Source organism: Lotus japonicus, chromosome 1 (genome assembly GCF_012489685.1).
Source record: "Lotus japonicus ecotype B-129 chromosome 1, LjGifu_v1.2".
Lineage (NCBI taxonomy): Eukaryota > Viridiplantae > Streptophyta > Magnoliopsida > Fabales > Fabaceae > Lotus > Lotus japonicus.
Window position 1 is genome coordinate 78398915 of NC_080041.1, and position 24376 is coordinate 78423290.

At 34.7% G+C, this 24376-nt stretch overlaps 1 protein-coding gene across 3 annotated transcripts; it reads left to right on the top strand.

Annotated features, from left to right (window-relative positions):
* Window positions 1-12261: 12261 nt before the first annotated feature.
* On the top strand, window positions 12262-22439 carry LOC130715357 (uncharacterized). Of its 3 annotated transcripts, XM_057565454.1 has the most exons (27): window positions 12262-13207; window positions 13629-13811; window positions 13901-14062; window positions 14158-14323; window positions 14419-14535; window positions 14637-14767; window positions 14867-15017; window positions 15443-15510; window positions 15808-15906; window positions 16012-16127; window positions 17341-17515; window positions 17619-17729; window positions 17826-17904; window positions 18005-18148; window positions 18241-18354; window positions 18662-18783; window positions 18874-18956; window positions 19037-19161; window positions 19251-19371; window positions 19447-19584; window positions 20045-20141; window positions 20234-20359; window positions 20733-20825; window positions 20926-21031; window positions 21388-21534; window positions 21650-21735; window positions 21822-22439. In XM_057565454.1, the coding sequence occupies exons 2-27, from the start codon at window positions 13653-13655 to the stop codon at window positions 21948-21950; spliced, it is 3165 nt and encodes a 1054-aa protein (XP_057421437.1). In that variant the 5' UTR covers window positions 12262-13207; window positions 13629-13652; the 3' UTR covers window positions 21951-22439. The 3 variants fall into 3 exon arrangements, with proteins under 3 accessions (XP_057421437.1, XP_057421429.1, XP_057421446.1); XM_057565446.1 differs by lacking the exon at window positions 12262-13207 and having other exon boundaries at window positions 13221-13811; XM_057565463.1 differs by lacking the exon at window positions 12262-13207 and having other exon boundaries at window positions 13222-13811; window positions 21825-22439.
* Window positions 22440-24376: the final 1937 nt, after the last annotated feature.

The following is a 24376-nucleotide window of genomic DNA, read 5'->3' on the forward strand; positions in this document are numbered from 1 at the left end:
TCCAACACAGCCACGGAACCACTTCGCAACAACATAAGTCAAGAAGAAAGCCGAGGCCAGAAGGGAACCGTAGCCTCAAACTTAGACTTAACCCACATAGCAAAGAAAGTGGCAAACCCAAAAACTCCACTCCAAGATACACCGTCGCGTCCTGCAAAAGAACCCAAAAACCCTATGTCCATACAAAGATGGCCAAACCGCAGAACCAATCTGCCACCGCCGCCAGCCTCAATCCACATGCTCTGCCATCGCGAAGGCACAAACCAACCACAAAAGCATCATGATAAAAAACCTGCAACCTGAACAAAACCCCAAAACCACCCAATCCACGACACTCGTGAAGTAAAAGCGAGCAAACAACGACGGTCGGAGCCAAGAGAATCCTCTGACGACACATCTGAAGGCGAGGAGACCCATGAAAAAGCAGGAACGACGAAAGGGGTGCATCGAGCAGAGAAACGAGCGGCAACGAAGAGGAGGAGCATAAACCAGCGTCTCCACCGACCAAGACACCACCTCTAGCACCAGAACCCGGGGAACAGAGCCTTTGTGTCACCGGAACAGACTCTCCAAATCTTGAACGCCGGCACGTCTTCGCCAGTCGCACCACCTCCAACGAACTTCTCCGCAGCGCCATCGAAAACGACACGACGACGTCGCGGAAACCCAAGGTCGGACGGTGAAACAGGGGACAAGCACAGCCCTGAGTGACAGATCTGGAGCTTTGTCGCCAAGAAAGGAAGAGAGAGTAGCAAAGGGCGGTGTAACCACCTTATTGGAAGCAGGAGGACCGATCCAAGACGCCAAACACCATGGAAGCCATGGACGCCAGGTCTGAAAGGGTCGAAGGAAAAGGAGAAGATGAGGGCTAAAACGGGAAGGCAAGGTCGAAGAGGTTTGCCGCCCCGCACAGAGGCAGCGCAGCGGCCACCCATGTGGAGCCTAGGTCAGAAATGCTGAGATGAAAAAGTTAGAATTAATTTTTTTTAGTTCTTCAAGATATTATGAAATTATTTATTAGAGTTTTATAATCAATCAACATAAACATCTCGTTTATGATAGATAAAATAACTAACTCGTTCAATATATTTAAAAAACAAATTGACATCAGATATAATTTAAACAATTTTAATTTTGCAAAACTTCTTTCGAATGACTCAAAACACTTTCTATATTTTAATTTTAAAAAACTATAGATATGTATAAGTCATAAGAAAACTAGCGTTTATGCGTAAAAACAAATTAATTTTTCAATTTTGGGAATATAAAAATAATAGTTTCAAAAAGAATATAAAAATAATGAATATTTTATTTAGGCTTAAATATGTTGGAGGTCCCTCTAAAATAGGGGTACTTTGGTTAAGGCCCCTACAAAAAAATTTCTTGGAAATACACCCTTAAATGCAAAATAATAGTATGGTTTAAGTCTCCGTCGTTACTCATCTGTTACAAAAACGTTAAGTCACTTAAAAAAAGCTTTTAAAAAAGAGATTTTGAATTTTTTTTTTAGGGGTCTTAACCAAAGTCCCCCTTTTATTTATTAGTTTTTGAAAAATGAAAATTTTCCAATACAAAACACTACTACTAATTAATAGCTGTTAAAGTTGCACTTCCTAGTTCCCACGTTGCATTGCCTACATTGCAATTAAAATGACATGATTTCTTACTAGTGTTTTTTACCCGCGCGTTGCACGAGGAATACATCTATTATATTTGATAGGTCAATTAATACCTTGATCATTAAAAATATAATAAACAACGGATGAAATAGAAGAGTATGAAATGATGAGCAAAGTGGACAAAAAGTCTTAAATTAAAACCCTTGTTGCATAGATTGAACTTCGTACAATTGAATAACTAATAAAAAAATTGGTTAACCAAATCTCAAATTATGCAAAACATATTAGGGGATGTGGTTTAATGATGGCTAATAAACAATAGCTGATTTAATCTACAATGAAAAAAAGAGAAAAGATTCTTTATGTACGTGATTATGCGAGTTCATTTTTTACACAATAAAATAAACTAAGTTTACCCATATCAACATGAAGTCGTTTCACATTCTTCATGAGCCTAAAGACAATAACACAAATTATAGATATGAAGAATCACCAATAAAGCATTCAGAACACATTTTAATCTTAGAAAAAAAAGAATGTACCGCGAAATTTGTTATTGTATTTGATACATTAATTAATACTTAATGAAGGTACTTTCTTGTTAAAATATATTTCTTCCCGTAGGAGAATTTAACTCCTATAATAATTTGTACAAAAAAATTAAAGTGGACTATATTATTATGTAGTAAAAAATTAACATCAAACTATATTATATTATGTTTTTCTTGTAACAAAAAAAATTCCGATGAAATCTTATTAACATTTATTTTTATGTAGAAGTATTTTCATGTAAAATATTCTTCCTATATATAAAAGCTTTTAGGCTCTTTCTAATACATTTAGATCCAGCTTCTCCTTACTCTCAGGATGCCTGAAAGTCTTTTCTCAAGTCTATCTGGTGGGTAATATCGATGAAGATGATGACACCCACCATACCTTGCTTGCTTCAAGGTCGATCTCTTGTATCCTCCTCTTGCCGAAGACTTTAAGAGTAAACCTTGCCATTCCAACTTTCATCGATCGAGTTTCAGTGGTTTTTTTGTTGATCCAGGTGAGAAAGCTTACTAAGGCAACCTCTGCTTTTGTCTATCTCCCAATATAAGAAGCATGTTGCTTTGCTCTTATAGTAGTACTAATGGGCGTACTTTAGAACAAATTTCTAGCGAAGGTCTTGACAATTTGTAACTGAAAGGTTTGGTTCATTAATAATATCTAGTAGTTTCATCATGCTATTATGATTTTGAGCTTGTTGTACTTACCGGAGCATTTCTGCGATAAAAAAATTCAGAATAGTAAAGCAGTCGTAATATGCTCCCTTTACTTGCTCTAGTGCTCAAGTGATAGCTGAGTGCATACTGTTTGCATCTGAATTATATATAAAAGACTCTTAAAAACAACTACTTAATTCTCCATTACAAAGAATATACATTACATCAGAACCTAATTATTATTTGCCAGTGACATAAGTGTCGAAAATAATAGTATTAATAATGGGAATTTCGAATGGTGTGGATAAGGATTAAAAGTCCAATCTCATAAGAAAGAAAATTCCTCATTTACATCAAAATCTCTCTCAAATTTCTCTACCTCACTATCACCACCGCTTTTCTTATAAATTATCCACAAACACACTCACAAGTTCCACACAGTACCTAACATCATATGCAATTTTTTTTTCACTGCAACCAGAGTCTGTTCTTTGGCATAAAAAAGCACTTCATAAAGTAAGAAGGTATCACATTTTGAATTTAAATCATTAAAATATTTATTTCTAATTAAAAAATCAAATTAAACTTTCTTCCAAATCAGCAGCAATCCTAGATGTTATTCCTGATTGTTGTCCAACTTTAACATGAATTAATATGAACTCATGCTAATTCAAATGAAACTTGCTTCCAAATCAGCAGCTTCCAGCCGTATCTGCATTCTAAGTAACAGAAAATCAAGAACTCATGAAGTGAGATTGATAGACATGTTAGAGTAGGATAGACTAAAGACCACCAAACATAATAACAATATGTGCAACATCAATCTAGCTATGATAGTGCAAAGATAGCAATCAAATTTGCAGACAGATATGAAAGCCAAAGAATGAATTGAAGCCACTTTTTGGCTATGGCCTTCCAGTGGTTTCCATAACCAATCAGATCTATTTGTAAGGGGAAACTAATCACATGCTACTAAAGAAGATGAATGGAAGAAAACCCCTCTAGAAATTTTAGACCCATTATATTTGTTGAACGGCTAAAACAACTCTTTGCTTTATGTAGCACTGTTGTTGAAAGTACAATAACCAAATCAAAAACATATGCTGATACTAAATCGTAATGTGATAATTACACACTCATGCAAGCAAGACTACCAATCACACTAAACTTTGATTAATTGAACCATAGTAGAACAATGATTAATTATAAAATCTAATATTGCCTTCGAAAAGTGACTTTTAATATATGTAATGATGATAGATAGATGTAGAATTGATGAACTAAGTCAGTAAAACTATATATGCATCACAGTAGTGCAACACCAAACACACATCTCTATCTCTTATCTGGTGAATATATACATATAATGGACTGAGAAAAACCTCCAATGAGTACTGGTCTCACATGTTTCGTAGCTTACTTGAAATGAGAGCAAGATAAGACCTTGAGTCATCAATCATGTTTCATTGTCAGCTAGCTGAGAATAAGAGAGTGTAGTCAGAAAGAGGTATGCACCTCATTGCCGTTCTGTACCTACGGATAAATTCATGTCAAATGTTTCCAGGGAAGCCCAGGAAATCAATTTATTGTTAGAACATTGGTTTAGCCGTTTAACATATTAGAAAGGATAGCACCATTTTTAAAAGCCTAACCTCAATATTATAGTTTGAGCGAACAAAGATAAGCAGTAAAATCTCATCCATGATATGTAGTTCTGTAGTTATAACAGCAAGCACCAACAATAATAATTAATTTCCTCGGTGCAAGAAGCAGGCAAAAAGAAAAAATTACCAAATAAAAAAGTTGCAAGGAAAAAAATCTACAACTTCTCCTTTCTCTCCCCTCAATTCTTTCACTCCCTCAATCCACTTCACTGACAATGATTAGGTTAATCAAAACATACACAGATCAATGTTTCACCTCCTATAACATAGGACACAAATTTTAGATGCAAAATAAGAAAAACGAATAAAATAGAATCACATACAAAGGAGAATCAGAAAACATAAAAAACAAATCAAAATATTGCGAAATTCCATATAGAATATAAAATGGACTCACCATCCATGACTTCCAAAGAATCTCTTTTGGTGGAATATCTATAAAAAAAAAACCTGAAGAAAAGAATTTGAAATTAGCATGGCAAGTGATGAACGGAATTGACCTTGAAGTCAAACATGAGTGAATGAAAGTTAAAGGTAAAGTAAAATAAAATTGAAAAAAACCATAACATATTATGCAAGCAAAGGAAGAAAATAATTTGAAACCTCCATCTGCAACCTTCCCAATCAGTCCAAGGCAGCAAATCGGAGGGATGCGATTGCAAGTAGATGGCAAAGTGGTTCCGTGGAGAGATGAGACGATTTTGTGGGGGTGGTTCCGTTCAGTGGAGAGATGGGATGAGAATTGCATGGAGGAGATGAATTCCATGGAGGAGATGGTGGAGGTAGGCAGGGTTTTAAGAGGGTTTTTGCTGATGGGATGTTGGACTGGGCGGGACATAAATCATGAATTAAACAACATAAATCATAATCAAATCTAAAATTTAAGATAAAACCATAAAATAATACTAAGATAAAACCATAAAATAATACTAAGATAAAACCATGAATTAAACAACATAAATCATAATCAAATCTAAAATTTAAAAATGTACTAAATAAATATAGATAAAAACTATCAAAATCTAGCAAATCACAATAAAAACTCATAAAATCCGGAATTAATTAAAAATCCGAAAATTCAATAAAAATACCATAAAAAATAATTAATACTCTAAAAATAAATAATAATATAAATTAAGATAAAATCCAGAAATAAACAACATAAATCCTAATCAAATCTGAAATTTAAAAATGTACTAAATAAATATAGATAAAAACTATCAAAATCTAGCAAATCACAATAAAAACTCATAAAATCCGGAATTAATTAAAAATATGAAAATTCAATAAAAATACCATAAAAATTAATTAATACTCTAAAAATAAATCAAAAATAAATTAAGATAAAATCAAGAAATAAAAAACCTAAATCCTAATCAAATCTAAAATTTAAAAATGTATTTTTTTTATTAAGGAGAAATAAGGTAAGGAAAAATCAGAGCACATGTGGCAAGTGGGGCCAAGGAGAAAGAGCTTACATGTAAAATATTAGGTGAGAATTAATCTGGGAGCGACACGTCACTAACTTGACCTGTGAGAGCGACACGTCATGCTAGAAGTTGTTCTTTTCTAATATACTAGTGTTTTTTACCCGCGCGTTGCACGGGAAATATGTCTATTGTATTTGATACATTAATTAATACTTTAATTATTAAAAATATATTAAACAACGAATGAAATAGAAAAGTCAGAGTTGATGAGTAAAGTGGAGATAAAGACTTCTCTTCTAAGCCCGATTGAGACCAAGAGGAACTCGTTTTACATTCTTCGTAAATATGAAGACGATAACACAAATCATAGATATAAGGAATTATCAATATATTAATCTTAAAAAAAAATTAATGTGATAGTAGCACAAATCAGGATTGTGTAAGATATATCATAAAGTATAATATTATTGTGTTTATTCCAACTAAGTAGGGATGACAATGGGTAGGTACTATAGTACCATCTCCATACCCGCGTTTTTAAAAATTACATGTACTCGTCTCCATGCTCACGTGGGTAGCAACTCGAAGCTCCCCACCTTTAGACAATTCAATGTCATTATAGGAAGCTATCCATCTTTGCCAAAATCTAAATCTATGGATGACAATGGGTCTCAAAATCATAGGGTACCCGTAAAAAATACTCACTATGGGTATGGTAAAAAACCGCTAAATGGGTATGAGGTTGAGTATAGATAATTACCCGCAAAAAATAGTGGGTATGGGTGCGTGTATGGGCACTATAGTACCCAACCGGCCCATATCCGCACACATATGTTATTATTATTATTATTATTATTATTATTATTATTATTTGGAAATATATTAAAAAACTAACTTAAGCTATAGCTTTCAAACTCACTTTTTTTAAAAAAAAGTTTGGGAAATAATTGTGGTTACTTCACCAATAAACTTATATTAACAATCAATTTAAGTTAAACTTAAGGAAATATATAGAGCAAAGTAAGATAAGTCACCCAATTGGCATACTAAAACATGAGTATATGCAAAACTAATGAGTTTGAGGAAAACATGAACCAACCTTAAGAATGGGTTAAACATACTCATGAAGATTAAATGTGAGCTCTTCATATGCTTTCATCAATTTGACTGACATGTGCATCATTAAAAAAAAATAGTAAGTTGTGCATCATTCACATACAGTGCAAATAGTATGCTTATACACACAGCTCAAACATGAAGAATAAAAACGGGCAAAATTTGAGAAATGAATATAAATTCAGGCTATCCTAAGTTTCATAAATTTCTATAAATTATATCAAAATCTGGTTTAGAATAGTTTCACACGCATGGATTTCTACAAACTATACTAAAATCTGGTTTAAAAAAATACAAAAGCGGAAGAAGAACAATAGAAAAAACATTACATCAAAATCAAAACATTACGTCTTCAACAATGATTCGTCAAAGGGTCTATGCAAAAATTTGTAAACTTTTGGATCAAAACACACAAAATATGTGAAATTTAAGAATCCAGGATTGAATTACGAACAAAGGATAAACTAAAATGACACAAACCATCAATCATAACATGATAAACTCTTCTTCATGTAACATCATCTTACGACATACCTCTGTCCTGATCGCGACATGTGGCAGAGGTAGAAATAGCAGCTATCAAATCTCTGCGTGTGCATGGTAGCTTTGTGGACCCTCAGCACCAAATCAACTTCCTTTTCTTAGAATTAACATTAAATAAATAATAAGATAAATTAAGATAAAATCAAGAAATAAACAACCTAAATCCTAATCAAATCTAAACTTTAAAAAGGTACTAAATAAAGATAGATAAAAACTACCAAAATCTAGCAAATCACAATAAAAAACTCATAAAATCCTGAATTAAATAAAAATATGAAAATTCAATAAAAATACCATAAAAATTCATTTATACTCTAAAAGTAACTCAAAAATAAAATAAAATATTTCATGAAATTAAAATTAAAAATAAACAATAAATAAGGATAGATAAAAACTATCAAAATCTAGCAAATCACAATAAAAACTCATAAAATCCTGCATTAATTAAAAATCTGAAAATTCAATAAAAATTAATTATTATACTCTATAAATAAATGTAAAATAAAATAAAATATTTCCTGGAAGTAAAATTAAATAAATAATAAGATAAAATCAAGAAATAAACAACCTAAATCCTAATCAAATCTAAAATTTAAAAATGTACTAAATAAAGATAGATAAAAACTACCAAGTCTAGCAAATCACACAATAAAAACTCATAAAATCCTGAATTAATTAAAAATCTGAAAATTTAAGAAAAATTAATTAATATACTCTAAAATTAAATCTAAAATAAAATAAAGTATTTCCTGGATTTAAAATAAAATAAATAATAAGATAAATTAAAATAAAATTAAGAAATAAACAACCTAAATCTCAATCAAATCTAATATTAAAAAAGGTATTAAATAAAGATACATAAAAACTAACAAAATCTAGCAAATCACAATAAAAACTCATATAATCCCGAATTAATAAAAAATTCGAAAATTCAATAAAAATTAATCAATATATTCTAAAAATAAATTTAAAATAAATTAAAAGACCAAATCTTATCTTTTAAAATAATATCAATCAATTATTTTAGAATATATAAAATTAAAACATATATCAATTGAAAATTATATATTCTAAAATAATATCAATTAATTAGGTTAGAATATATAAAATTAAAATATATATCAATTGAAAATTATATCCTCTAACAAATTGACACGTGGAATAATTTTTATGAGAATTAATCTGGTGCTGACACGTCACTAAGAATTAATCTGGTGCTGACACGTCACTATGGAAGTTCTTCTTTTCTAATATATATTGATTGATATTGATATTGATATTGATATTGATATTGATTGATATTGATTCTTACATTACCCGCTCAAGTCTCAAGTCGCAGTAGAATATATTATATAGTTACTATTTTTGTTGGGAGCCTAAGGCAATTGCCTATATGGCCTTACCTTATACATGACTCAGTTTTTTTCAATTTATGAAAGAAATAAAGAAAATAAAATATTAGTAGGGAGAAAAGAATAAAAAAAAAAGAGTGAATTTTTCGCTCTCTCCCTTCGGGGGAGCCAACCTTCTCAATAAAGGCTACTCCTTCCTAGTGAAGGTTCTCAACCCATATTAGTTGTGTTTTCCTCCATTATCGGTGAGGTTTACTTCCTTTTCGGTGAGTTTTTATTTTTGAAGTAGTTTTTAATCCTACTGAGATATAAACCTTGACCAACGACACAAAACTCTTAACATACATCACAAACCCTCGTCATACAATGATATACTCGATGACAAACATATCGCTTTGACCACCTTTATAAACCAAGTCGACCTCAACTACTTGGGAGATGGATATAACTTTTCATGACCCGTTAAAACGATTTGCAACACTAGATCACATCCTAATTAAGGCACTCAGAGGCCAAAAATGTATTACTAATTAAATATCACGCGAATCAAGGTAATATTATGCGAACAAAAAATTTAGAAGCGGCATACATTCCCAACTAAACCTCAAGTGACCACGCAAAACGTCTCATTTATCAAGCACTCAAGTGGTCCCACAAGTTCGTACCTAGGATACTAAAGCTCGAGTATCCCGCACCAATGGCCTCAATGAAGGTGCGAAAAACACTAGAAAGGGGGGGGGGGTTGAATAGAGTTTTTAAACAAAAGATTTCCCCTTTTTAAGTTTTGACAAACTTAAAGATAAGAACTAGGTGCTAAAGAATATGAAGTAGAGCACACACGTATTTTATCCTGGTTCACTTGAGATAAAAGCTCAAGTTAATCCAGTCCACCCGTGAAGGTGATTTCTTCCTTCTTCTGATGAAGGCAATTCACTAAAATCAATGAATGTTACAACTGCACTTGTAACCTGCAAAGTGACTAACAGTACACTGATTTTCTCACTAGTATACTCTCAAGAAGCTGATCAACCGATCCTCTCAAGACTAGCTAAACACTGAACCAAACTTGATTCAGTCCTCTCAAGATCCGACCAAACTTGGTCTCTTAAGGAACTTTACAAAGTGTTTGTAAAAGGTTTTGGGTTTACAAGAAATGCTTCTGAAAAGCTAATAGTAAACTCAGATGTTCAAGAACAATGAAGAAATATTGCTAAGAGATCGGTTAGAATAGATTTCAAGAATATCAGTAAAGTTTCTTAGCTTCTTTCTTCTATGTTCAGCCCTTATATACTCCAAGGCATATGGTGTAGCCGTTGCTAGGGTTTTGTCCGTTGGAGTGACAATCTTGTAATATCAGACTGCTAGGCTGAACGAGGTAGGTGGCGGACAGGCTATGACAGTACGATGCGTACTATGACAGCGACCTGTCCTTTCACCAGCTGACTTATGATCTGGAGTGCTTCAGATGGACGTTGGTGAAGCTTCTGATCAGAGTCAGACGAGAGATTGGATCCTCTAACTTTGCAACTTCTGCTTCTGGGCATGTTCCTCATAACTTCTGAATGCCAGAGCTAGAATAGCTTGGGTCTTTAGAGCCAACTTCTTGCAGGTCTTCAGAACTTGAGTCTTCTACTTCAGGACCGTTCCTTCTGAAACATCTGATCTTCAGAACTTCTGACTCCGGTTCTTCAGTACCTCTTGAGAGCTTCTATCTTCAGAACTTCTGAAGGATTTGCCACTGTTCTGAACGAACATGGTGCTTTAGAACTCTCTTTTGGTTACCCTTGGGTCTTCATCTTCTGATGGAATCGGCTTGGCTAGAATCAGAACCTGTTTGTCACAACTATAAAGGACAAACGTTAGAGTACCATAATTGTTCATACTCAAAAAACCTTAACTGTAATCATCAAAATATAGAGATGCAACTACTGATCAAATCTTGATCTTACACTCAACTCTCACATTGTAAAGGCAAGGAATAACCCACACAAGGTACGCAGTCGAAAAAATCCTCAATGACAATTTATAATTCAGGCCACCGCTAACTTGAGCATTTAAGTGTTCTTTCTAGGACCCCCTTGACAGAGTAATCCCAAAGCATCCACAAAACACACACCACAACTCATATCCCAATAATCATCAATATGCACTATGGAGAAGTCGCACCCCAACTCGCAAGCACTTATCATATTAGGTCAATCGATAGGCATCATTTGTATGAACGATGACCCCTTGATTTGAAGATGCTTCGCGTTAAGCCCCAATAATTCCACCGTAAGGTGGTTCTTGTTGCTTCCCCAATAATCCATCAAGTGTTAGAACGACATAGTTCCATAGCTCATCTGCTAGTTTGAGTCGAGTAAAGGCCTACCAACAACTTTCATATCGTTGTCCATAGTCAAGCAGGAAAAGAAGTTTGATATATGTAATGTCATTACTTCATTTTTTGTATTTGGGTTCTAGCATTCCTTGTATTAGTTTTGAATACAATTGACTTATAATAAAAAAAGGAACACCTAGGAACTTCCTCAACTGCTTTTATGAAGAAGCCAACCTTGTTCCACACCTCTGCCCGGAGGTCAAGCTCCTCTCACTGTTGAATGCACTCCAGCGCGATCAGCTTACAAACTCGTTGACCAAGACGACCCCCCCAAAATGCTAGATGATTTCCAGTGACGATTCGAGAAGTACCTCAATCTGGAGGATTCTAAGGCCGTGTGCCAACACACTACCCATGAAAGGCCCTGAATGTCTCATAGATTAGACAAGGGAGACACGATGAGGGAAACAAGAGACAAAAAAAGGCCCTTGAGGAAGGTACAATGATTATGACCCGCTCATCAACACCTCATTATCTCACATGTATGTGGAGGTCGGGAACCTGGAGCGCTACATAATGTCAGAAAAACCCTCATCCATGAGGCTGAAACCTTGGGCTAACACGTCCAAAGGGAGAGTACTGAGTATTTGGTATTACATCATAATTGAATTTTTTTTGGCTTAAAAGCACATTTGGTCCCCCACGTTTCACCTTCGTGCAAAAGTGATCCTTAAACTATTTTTATAGCATTCCTCGTCCCCCACGTTTTCTCCCGTTACTACAGTTGGTCCTTCTGTTAGATTTTTAATAGTTTTTGCTTAGGTGAATTATTTTAAATGATTTGGAGGAGAGAGAAGAAGATTAGTAGGAGAGAGGGCATGCATGTGCCTCTTCTGAAAAATTTCATCATCTTCAAATGTTCTTCCATCATCTTCATAATTGTCTCTAGAAAACCCAAAAAAAAAATTATGATAAGAAAATATAATTTATTATCAGATTTATTCTCAACTGTTTTTTTTTTAAGGAAAAGATGAAACTCTATTGAATTGCAAAACATGAGAACAAATTGTTGTAGCAACAAAGCTTCCCCTGCAAATGCAAGGAAATCCGTGTGCTGCTACCACCAAAGCTACAAGGCCTATACTCACATATCCCAACTTCTTCACCCAAATCTGCACTATAGCAAGAAAACTTGTTGCGACATCAAACCAACAAGTAAACATGCCCCAATCTCAAATCCAAGACAACAGTCACCAACACCCAATCTTATTATCCTTTTACCCACAGTGCACATACCACCAACGCACAATATCAGTTCAAAAATTTCTCCCCACCACATCTGATTCTTCTCCGAACAAGAGGGGAAACAACTCATATTTCCCTTCTCCAAACAAACCCACATGAAGGTAAACCCAGATTGTAAACTAAGATCCAGGCACACCTAGATCCATCAGAGCAGATCTCTCATCATCTTCAAAAATTTCATATCTGAAAGCAAGTTCTCAGACCACCATAGCCAACATGCCCAAACCCATATGTGATCTCTCACAATTTCTTCTTCTTCATCTCCTTCCATCTTTCCATCCCGAGTCAGCCTCCGCCGCTCCAAACCACCACAGCCACCGCTCGGTCGAACCTCCACCGTTAGCACCGTGAAGCTATTTCCATGTCTCAATCTCTCTACTTCTTTAATGTGTTCCTCGCGTTTTTCTAGGTGAAACAGCTTCTCCTATTTCTCTTTGAACGTGTGTGTGTGGGTGATTGAAAAGGGAAGAGGAGAAAGGGAGTAAGGTGGGTGTTGGGTTGGAAAGACAGTGTGAAGATGATCGTGAACACGAAGTTGATGGTGGTGGGCGGAGAAGTTAGGGTTTAAAGTTGAAGGCTGAAGGTTGGGATGGTGGTGGATGAGGAATTGCAGACGATGAAGGTTCTGGAAAAGTTAGGACTTGGGAGAGGTTAGGTTTTTTATTTTTAATTAAATATTAGATTTATCAAATAAAGTAAAATTTTTTTTTTGATATATTTGTAAATTTTAAACTCCTTCTCTCTTACTAACCTTCTTCTCTCTCCTCCACGTCATTTAAAATAATCCACCTAAGCAAAAACCGTTTAAAATCTAACAGAAGGAACAACTGTAGTAACGGGAGAAAACGTGGGGGACGAGAAATGCTATAAAAATAGTTTAGGGACTACTTTTGCACGAAGATGAAACGTGGGGGACCAAATGTGCTTTTAAGCCTTTTTTTTTATGGACCATTAAAACGGGCCTAGTCTTTGGGCCCAGTACCTTTCTCTAACCTCTAGTATCCCTCACTCAGTAGCACTAAACCCTTCGTTCTCAAAAAAACATTTGCCATAAACCCTACTCATTCACAGGCAGCCGTTATTCACTCCGGCGCGATGCAAAACGGTTCTACTCCGATGAACTCAACGGAGCTGAAGCTGACGGAGCTACTGAAGGAGGTTCAGATAAACCACTCACCTCACTTCACTAAGCTCGTCGACGACACCGTCGCCGCCATCAAAGCTTCCATCGACACCATCCCCGACGACTTCAAGGTAATCCATTCTTCTTCTTCTTCTTCATCTTCTTCTGGTGAAATTTCAATTCAACACTCAATGATCATCCATTTGTTCCGTTGTTGCAGGTAACTGCTGATTTAGCATCGAGTTTCGTTAAGGACATTGGTGCTGATAAGGTGGAGTTCAAGTTCAAGAAGCCATCGTTTGTGAAGATTGGTGGCAGTTACTCCACACAAACTCTTACAAGACCTGAATTGAACATTGACCTAATTATCAGGTTACCAAAGGTAATTAAGATTAATTCATAACAAAACCAATATATTAATTCATGTTTAATTTTTAATTTATTTTTCTGACCTGTTTTTTGCAATTTTATTGATAGGAATGCTTCCATGAAAAGGATTATTTGAATTACAGATACCATGCCAAGAGGTGTCTTTATCTTTGCTTGATTAAGAAGTATTTGGAGAGCTCTTCATCTATTGATAGAGTTGAGTGGTCTACCATGCAGAACGAAGCGCGAAAGCCTTTACTCAATGTCTATCCGGGTTCGCTCTCCGTGCTAGCTTTGTGTTTGTTCATTTTTTAATTTTAATTTTAATGCCTTTTACTTCAATAAAACTAACAAGGAAGTTGACTGCAGCTGCAAAGCTTGCTGAATTTCCTGGTGTTTTCGTGAGAATTATTCCGTCGGCCGCGTCTTTATTTAACGTCCAAAAGCTGAACCTGAAGCGTAACAACATTCATAATTTGAATACTGGTTTGTGCCTTCAACACTTATATAGTTATATTTTCCTTGACCCAGATAGTTGATTTTTATTTTAAATGAAGTATTGATGATTGATTGTTAATATTCCAAAGGGACTGCCATTCAGGCTACGCCCAAGTACAATACTAGTATCCTGGAAGACATGCTTATAGAAGATACAGAGTTCATTAACAATTTTTTTCTTGGATGGAAGGAACTAAGAGAGGTTTTAATCCTACTGAAGGTTTGATATTTTAATTACTTTTGGGCGGTTATGCGTAACATTCATATAATAAAAATGTACAAGGGAACAGTGAATTCAATGTTGTCTTTGTTGATTCAGGTATGGGCTCGACAGAGAAGCTCAATATATGTTCATGATTGTCTGAATGGATTTTTGATTTCCATCATTCTGGCATATCTTGCTTCTAAGCAACAAATCAGCAAGTCAATGAAGGCAATTGAAATAATTCGCATTACCTTGAACTTCATTGGTATGTGTTTAGATTCTTCTCTGGTCATGTTAGTGTGCTGCAATTGATCCATATTAGCGAATTACTGCTGTTGTCTTATATATGTAGGTGTGCAGTATTAATTCTTTGGTAAAATGTTATACATATGAAACACATTCCTTTCTTTTAAATGACAATTCTGCGGAACATGATTTAGCTCCCCCCCTATACATGTTTTTTTTTAAATTTTGATGTGTCATCATTGTTTCTTTTGACCAGAATATTTGAATTTCATAAATAAGAATTTACAAAATAGATCTCCGCCTACCATGTGTAATTTGTAAGTGGATTTGTAGGGAACTTCATACTGGCTTAAAAATTAGCATAGACTGGGAATGGGGACTTTTAAGGCTTTCATACGCGTTCTCACAATAACTAGATACTTATTATAGCGATTGGTTTTGCAGCCACTTCAGAATCATGGAGTCGAGGGCTCTACTTCCCGAAGGAAGGCCCAAGCAATATTACAAAAGAGGTCTAGATCTGTGCTTTTTATCCCCTTTTTCATGGATCATATGTGGTCATTTACAATTATTATTTGTTGATATACATGTCGTTACGGATCTTTATTCTTTTTTTTATTGACTGCTTTGATAATACAATTGTGCATTTGCATTTATGTTTCTTGTCCTCTTATGACTCTTCATTATATTTTCAATTGCTTGGACACGGAAGTTTATTGCAAGTTTTATGCACTCCATTTATTAAGAACTTCTTTTGTAAGTTTCCTTTTATATTGAGTTATTCTTGTGTTTGTGATTCTAATTTGCAGGAAAGGATGCAACTTAAAGAATCATTTCCAGTTGTTATACGCCATCCATCTGGAGGATTCAATTTGGCTTTTCGAATGTCTAAGATTGGTTTTATTCAGGTACTACCCTGCACACCAATTTTGGTTTTTAGTTTCCTTTTCTATATTATAATTCTCACAACACTAATTTTGATTAGTTACTAATTTTTACTCTTCTATATTCAGTTTCTAAATGAGGCTGCTTTGACACTTAAGTGCATGGAGAAGTGTAGAGATGGTGGATTTGAGGAAGTTTTTATGACTAAGATTGACTGTGCTGTTAAATATGACTATTGTATGAGGTAATGTTTCATTTAACGATTCTTTGTTGTTTGTACTCTGCTTGAGAGATTTGCCTCTTGGATATTAAATAATATACGCATGCTTCACTTGATTCAGACTTGAAACTTTCAGCATGTTTTACTTTGGTTTCTTATACTATCATTCTGCCATATGCATAAATCACACAGTACTAATCTGAGTAATGTAAGATCTTAGAGCAATCTGTAGGGAAAATTTGGAAATAAATGAAATAGTAAGTTGATGGGAAATGAATTGAATTTTAGCTGTCATATATATATTTTTTTAAAGTAGCTTTTCAAAATCAGATAAATAAATAGTGAAAGCGTGTGTTATTTACATGACTTATATAACCTGAGTTATTGTTCCTGCATATGTTTGCGGCAGCTGATGCTGACAGGCTATGATGCTTGACTTTCAAAGTTTAGGTCTGTGTTATGGATAGATCACGTATTATGTCTTTCTGTCTATATCAACTTGATGGATGTTTATCTTTCGCATCATTCTTACAATAATTTTTTTTACCCCTTTTATACTACTTTTAAGTAAGGCAGAGGAAAATAGTTTGAGTCTTTTTGTGTAATATGGCTCTCCATCAAGATTCCGGTGGACAAAGTAAGGCTTGGTCAAGGGCGTGGGGAACAAAGCATAGTGTCTGTCTCCAATAGGATTTAGTTTAAGACAATCAGATAGACTAGAGATTTGGATTGGAGTGCTAAATGGGTTTTAAAATCGAAGTACCAAAGGAGTAATACATGGGACTAATTATGAAGTTGAAGCAAGAGAAATTATAAAAGGTTGGTGACGTTCGTGATTTAAACCAAATATAAGGGGTCTTCCTAGGTATAGGGTTTTGTGGCATGCTAAATTTGCCGGTTACATGGTAGGATATTTGAACAGAAAGGTGTCTGACTGTGAAAAGTATCGTTGGTTAATATGGATAACACATGGATATTGAAATTGTAAAAATATGTTGATTTAAATAAACATTCTTTTGAGACATGATGTATGTGCTACATGATACTAACATGTAAGAGACTTTTACCCTTTTTTTCCTCCTGCCTTAGCATTTCTTCTAGATCATAGATTTCATATTTTATATTTATCTAGAACTGTGTTTCATGATGAGTTGCTGTATTGAATCATTTTTACGATGACTTGCTTCAACTTATCAAAGATGGAGTTTTTATTTTATTACATATTTTGCTCTTATAGAATACATTTGAAGGGAAAGAAGGAGGTATATGCATCAGGATTTTGTTTGGATGATGAGTGTTGGAGATTGTATGAGGAGAAAATACATGGCATTTTAGCTAAAGGATTGAATGATAGAGCAAAATTCATTCGAGTTATGTGGAGAAATGCACAGTGCCAGTGGAGCGTGGATGAGGTACGGTTTCAAGAATGAATTTCCAATACAACATTTAAAATGTGCTACATGTTTTTGGTTTTTGCATATTCTGTTCTGTCTGTAATTGAATTTACAACTTCAGGGCTTGTCAGTACTTGACAAAGAGCCCTTGTTCGTAGGAATTTCTGTGAATACTTTGGAGAAAGCATTTAGGATGGTTGATATAGGCCCAGATAGTGACAATAAAGTAGAGGTACATTCTTCGGATCATGTCCACTATGCTATTCATTTTGTTTTCAAATTTCTATTCTTTGCATGCATTACTGTCCTCACTCATGGTTTGAAGCAGGCTCTTGAATTTCGAAAGTTTTGGGGAGAAAAAGCAGAGCTTAGAAGATTTAAAGATGGTAGAATTGCAGAAAGCACAGGTGAGGCATCTGCTGTTGCACTTCATTTAGTTGATCCTGTGTGACTATCATATATTTCTTGATGACTAACGTGGGAATACTTTTTCCTCTGAAAATATAGTCTGGGAAAGTGAGCAATGGGCAAGGCATCTTATTTTAAAAAGAATAGCTGAGCATGTACTTAGCCGGCATCTTTGTCTATCCAAGGAAAATATTGTAGTAGTTGTGGATCAACTTGATTTCTCTTTGGCACATGGTGTTGTAGGTAACAATCTTTTGAGATCTCCATTTTTGGCCTCATGCTTAGTTACTTTCATCATTAACAGCTCATATGTTGTTGAAATGATTAACCTGCAGAGCCTATATCATACAATGGAAAATTGCTTGAGGCATTTGATACTCTATCAAAGCGGCTGCGTCTTATTGAAGACCTCCCTTTGAAGGTTTCTAGTGTACAACCTTTAGACTCTGGTATTTTACCTTCCTACGTAAACATTTTAAAGGTTTTGTTGTATCATTTGTTAAAGTCATCTGTGTCAATTATTGGGGTGAATGCTTTTCATTAACCAAAAAAAACTGAGTTATACTTGCCAAAGAAAAAAAAGTACAGTGTTTAAGTTCTCTTGAAACTGGAAGAATTATGAATCATTGATACTTGATTAATTATTGATTCAGAAGTACAATATTTATAGCCTAGATTTCTAGAGCTTTCCTAGTCAACTACTACTCTAAATATTAAAATTCCAAATCAATGTTCTGTGCTTATTATCATTTACAGCTTTCAGGTTTACGTCAGTCTTCCCTCCTGAACCTCACCTTCTAGCTAATGAGAAAATCGAATCTCTCAGACTGAATAAGGTAGTTCCGTCTTGCATTCAACCACTGGAAGTTATGATTCAGGTATGGCTTTATGATCCAGTTCTTCTCACTGCTCAATAAACTGACTACTTATAGACAAGTAATGGAGAGCTTATTTTTTCCTCTTGACAGCTGGAAGGTTCTGGAAACTGGCCAATGGATGAAATCGCTATTGAAAAAACAAAATCTAGTTTCCTTATTCAAATTGGAGAGAGGTAGGGTTTAGGTCCTTTATTTGCTTCAGGATCTTATTTTTTTCAATGTTTGACATGATATGATTATGTTATTATGACAGTCTTCAAAAGTTGTGGGGGGTGACATGTACTGCCACTGAGAACGATGTGGATGTGCTAATGTCAGGATATGCATTTCGTCTTAAAATATTGCATGAGAGGGGCCTTAGTTTAATCAAAAGCGAAGGTATGAGCTTCCACTTATTGTATCATTATGATGATTTAATTGGAAATGCTACTTCTCAATTTCACTTATCAAACCATTTTCACTTGCAGTTGGGAATGATCAATCAAAGAGGGTACCTTCTACTGACAAGAAACTTTTTATCCGTAGTCAGCATGCTAGCATGATCAATGGATTACAAAGTCGTTACCCGATATATGGACCAGTAGTTAGGTGAACATTTGATAATTTCTTATGTCAAATTATATTTCATTTGTAAATTGTAACTCAGTCTTCTTATTTGTCTAGACTTGCAAAACGTTGGGCTGCTTCACATTTATTTTCAGCTTGCTTGGTAGAGGAGGCTACTGAGCTATTGGTTGCCTATCTCTTTCTGAATCCTTTGCCATTTGATGCTCCCTGCTCACGGATTACTGGGTTTTTAAGGTTAGCTCTCTAATTATTGTTACTCATCTAATCAGCAACCGTGCTTTTTACCAATGATTGATTGGGCATTTATGTAAATGATTGATAGGGCATTGCATCACATGCTGCCAGAGTCTTGCACTCACCCCTTTTACAAGAAACAGTCAAGAACTATTTTCTCTTCCTAATAAATTTCTCCTTTTTTTTAAGAAAATGACAAGCCTGTGGCTAAGATAGCCAAAAACTTCAACGTTTAGCTGCGAGATATATTGAATGTACTAATTTCTAAATCTAAATTTCTTGGTGGAATGTCATAAACCATCATCTTTAATGTGACCATTTGCTTAGCATGGGGTTTCACAATTGAGTGTGAAGTTGGGATGGGCAATTCAAATATCAGATTCCTGCATAGGGCTTAGTCCTATTCAGAAATCAGTTATAAATATTATTATATCATCCTGTTTTTTTATTTCATTAACAGGTTCCTGCAGTTACTCTCAAACTACGATTGGACTTTTTCTCCCCTTGTTGTCGATATAAATAATGACTTGAACCATAGTGATGAGAAAGAAATAAATGTAAGTTCTGTGTCTGAGTACGTGATTAAGTAAAAACTTGTCGATAATGTTGGTCTTAGGAAATATATGTTCTTGTGGCTATGGATTTTCAGGAGAACTTTTTCCATAGTAGAAAAAGTCAGGGAGCGAATGGACAGAATGTAGGGCCAGCGATGTTCTTAGCCACAGCTTATGACAAAGCATCTGAGGCTTGGACTGGATTATCACCTAGTACACTGGTCAGTTCTTTAAATTGGAATAGTTTCTGAGTTCTTGTCATGTATTTATTTCATAAGGCCTGAAGTGTCTTTCATTATATTTGCTTGGTTATATGTTTGTTAATTACAATGTCTTTCCTCACTCCTCTGTATTCTTGTCACATATATCTAAGAATAATTCTGTGCAATATATAATATTGCTTGGGTGCTGGGTTATCTTTAAGTAACAATAAGTTGCCAGGGAGAATGTCCACAAGATTTGAAGTTCATTGAAAGTTGAGTGTTGTTTTAACCTGTCAGCATTTAACACTGTTTAATCCAGTGCGTGCATGTAATTTCTGATGAGGTATTGGTTGCTTGTAATGATTCATAAATGTTTTTTTAATTTTGACAGGAGCTTAAAAGGTTAGCTGCTTATGCCCGAAGCAGTGCAAATTTGCTGATGAAACTCACATTTCACAAAGAGATTGGTCCATATAGATGGGAGGTGAGTGGAGCACATTTTTCAGTTATTCGTTTGTTTAACTTTCAATTGCACAAGATATTTCTTTTAAGAGACTTCGTTGATGTATCCATTCTTGCTGCAGTGCCTTTTTCGAACTCCTCTAAACAATTACGATGCAATAATTGTTCTCCACAAGGACAAACTCACATATCCGCAAAGACTTCTCTTCACATCAGAAGTCGATCATGGTACAATTCTAAGTAGCCAGTTGTTTGCACAATTATAGAGACCTAAAATGATTAATGGGAAAAGGGGATATAATGTGTTGCTAGTAGTAGTTACTCGTAACTAAAAAATGTATGCTTTCATTAGCCATAGCAGGTTATCGTGTATGGATCAAGTGGGATGACATTATATATCTGTATCCATATTCCATGGTACATGATACAGGAGGACATTGGTTCAAGTTTCAGTAGACTAAGGAATTAATAAGTTCAAGATAATTTATAATTGACTGCCTGAGCTTTCCGTATTTCACTTATGCTTTTCGTATTTGCAGCCTGTGGTTAACTAGAAATGAAATTCTCATTTGCACTGTTGGCAGGAACACAAGTTGCTAAAGGACATGCTAGCAAGTTTTTCCAACCCTTTCTGTTGCCTAAAGATTTGAAGGGCAGGCCAGAGGAACTAAAAAATAAGTTGCTGGTAGATTTTGATCCATCAAGGTGCTTTATCAGAGATTTGGAGGCAAGTACAGTGAAAATGATTTTTATGTTGAGCACTATGATGTCGTTTCCCTTTGTGGGATATGTCCACCTCCTCTTTCCTAATATAGATACCCTCGTTTATTTATCACTTGCAGAAAGAGTGGTCCACCACATTCCAGGTATGGCATGATTCTCTAGGAGGTGATGTCATTGGCCTGACATGGGGGAAATCAAATTCTTCCAAGGTATAAAAATTTCGTCTATATTGTGAATTCTTACAATAACAGATCTTAGCAAACAGATTTTCTGATTATTCTTTTTTCTGTGAAAGAAGAGGAAGCAAGATGAAGTAGTTGAGGAAGAGCATAACCCTCACAAGGTTTTAAAAGCAGTGGGTGAAGTTGGAAAAGGATTTGTGAGGAGTATATACTTTCTTAAGCCTCCAAGGCTCATGAATTAGTCTTGTTTTGGTTATAAGCACGTATAATTATAAATGAGAGAATTTTGTCCTAGTCTCTAGCTAATTTGATTAATTAGAAAATTAAATTTTACTAAGCATGGTGGAAGCGACTGTACGCAAGATTGGTATTTCTATATGCTTCTCTCCACCACCTTCATAGTTGGACACCCCAAAAAGGGAAGATAAGAAGTTCTTGATGCAGTGATTCTCTTTGGTAAAGAAGCTGATGTGATATTGGTTGCACTGACTCTCCTGATACATGGCGTCAAAGGCCTGTGAATGGTGCAAGTGTAACTATTGTATTGCGTGGTGTTTTGAGCTGAGAAGCCTGAGATATCTAGACACGCACCTTTAGATCTTGTTTGTGACTATAGTCTCAATTTTGCCAGTACATTAAGGAACCGATTATTTTTGTATATTTGAAAGGAATGTGGTAAAATGTTGTATCTCAATTTACTTGAAAATATGAAAAATTTGAACTACCATGCATTCAGAAGCTTGTTGGAACCTTGTTTATGATTTTCTTAGTTATGGTTGATTAGGCATGGCAATTTAACTTGAACTCGTGGATACCGGCTTGAACCAGACTCGAGTTGATGGGAAAACCCACTTTGATTGGGTTCGGGTTCAACTTGATTTCAAAATTGGGTGAGTTCGGTTTGGTATTAGTGATTATCATGCCCGAACCTGGACCAAAACCTGCACGATATGCATGAAATTATGAAACTGCCCTTATATATGTTTTTCACAAAATCATGTTGTACAATATAGTAAAGCTTACAATATTTAAAATCATGTTTTTCACAAAATTTGTTGTTTTAAGATGATTTCAAAATAAAACAAAATACCAAAAAAAAAAGAACTGTCTTTCAATTATTGAGAGACGAATGTTTAGAGCTCAATAAAAACTTACTACAGATGAAAAACTTGATAGAAAGAAGCTGAGATGTAGAAAGGGATAAAAAGACCTTAATGAAGCTATTGACTGCATACGTTCCTCCCTAACAATCAAAATCTTCTCTTTGACCTAATTGAAGTTATTTTTATTTTTTTGTCAAGCTCTTCTTCCATTTTATCTTTTGCAAGATTAGCCCACAAACTAAAAAACATTTTGGAACCTCAATCTCCAACTATATACCATGGAGATGAAGAAGGTTGCCTTTGTTGTCCTCTTTGCAGCGACATTCATCAGCGCCGTCATGGCTCATCACCACGGTCACCACCATCAACAGCACCACTGGCACGACCATCTTCTGGGGCTGGGGCTGGTAGTTGTGTACTAAAACGTTTGTGTAAAATGTTTTTCTTTTTTTACTTCCAAATCTCAAACTTCATAAATTCAGAAATATATGTTACAATGCCATAAAACAAAATAGTTTGCAAAAGAAAAATGACTTAAGTATCAGGGCTGGAGTAGGTTCAGGTTGGGGAAACCCGAAACCCTTTCATTTTTTCAATTCTGATGGGGTTGAGTTGAGTTTGAGTTCAGGTTAGGGTAATGGAGTTCAAGTTTGGGTCCAAGGAAGTTAAACGACCTATTTAAGTATTTATGACAAAATTATAAAAAAAAGTATTTATGACAATAAACATTTATTGCATAAGGGCTTATTCATAAGTTAATTTGAAAAATTTATTGAGATAAGTTGAAGATAGTTTATAAGTAACTATAAGCATTTATTCATAAATTAATCTAATTAGTTTGTGAAATAAGCTCAAAATAGCTTGTAGTAGATCATGGCCCAGTTTGGAAGAGCTTATTTGAGCTTATCTGACAGCATAAGCTCTTATGCCAGTGTTTGGGAGAGCTTATGCAAACAGCTTATGACCTACCATAAGCTATTTTCAACTTATTTTCATAAGCTACTCAGGATAGCTTATGAAAAACAGCTTATGCTTATATACAGCTTATTTTTAATTTATTTCAATAAATTTTCAAAAATAGCTTATGAATAAGCGCTTATGTCATAAGCGCTTATGACCATAAGTGCTTAATTAAGTTGTTTTTTCAAACGGGGCCATGACTATTTACATAAGCTCTTATAGACACTTACATAAGCGTTTATTTAGAATATAAGTTCAAATAAATTCTTTTAAACGGATTTTTAATTTTTCCCATATTTTCCGTAACACTTTTATATTATAACCGGCTCTGATAGCATTAGTTTTGCTCAATATCTTATAGTGATTCTATATCAACTTAAATAATGGTTAGGCCTGTGTCCTCTTGGACATTGGCTGGTACACTCCAATATTATGGGAATCTCACATCAGAAATAATAAGATCTTACTTCAAGCTAGTAAATGGTTTGATTTGGGTAATGGAGAGGTCAAATGTAAGAAGATTGAATTATTGTAAATTGGAGCTTAACCTTTCTAAAGGAAGAGGTTTGTTCAGCCCAAATGTTCATTGCTTAACAACTAAACAA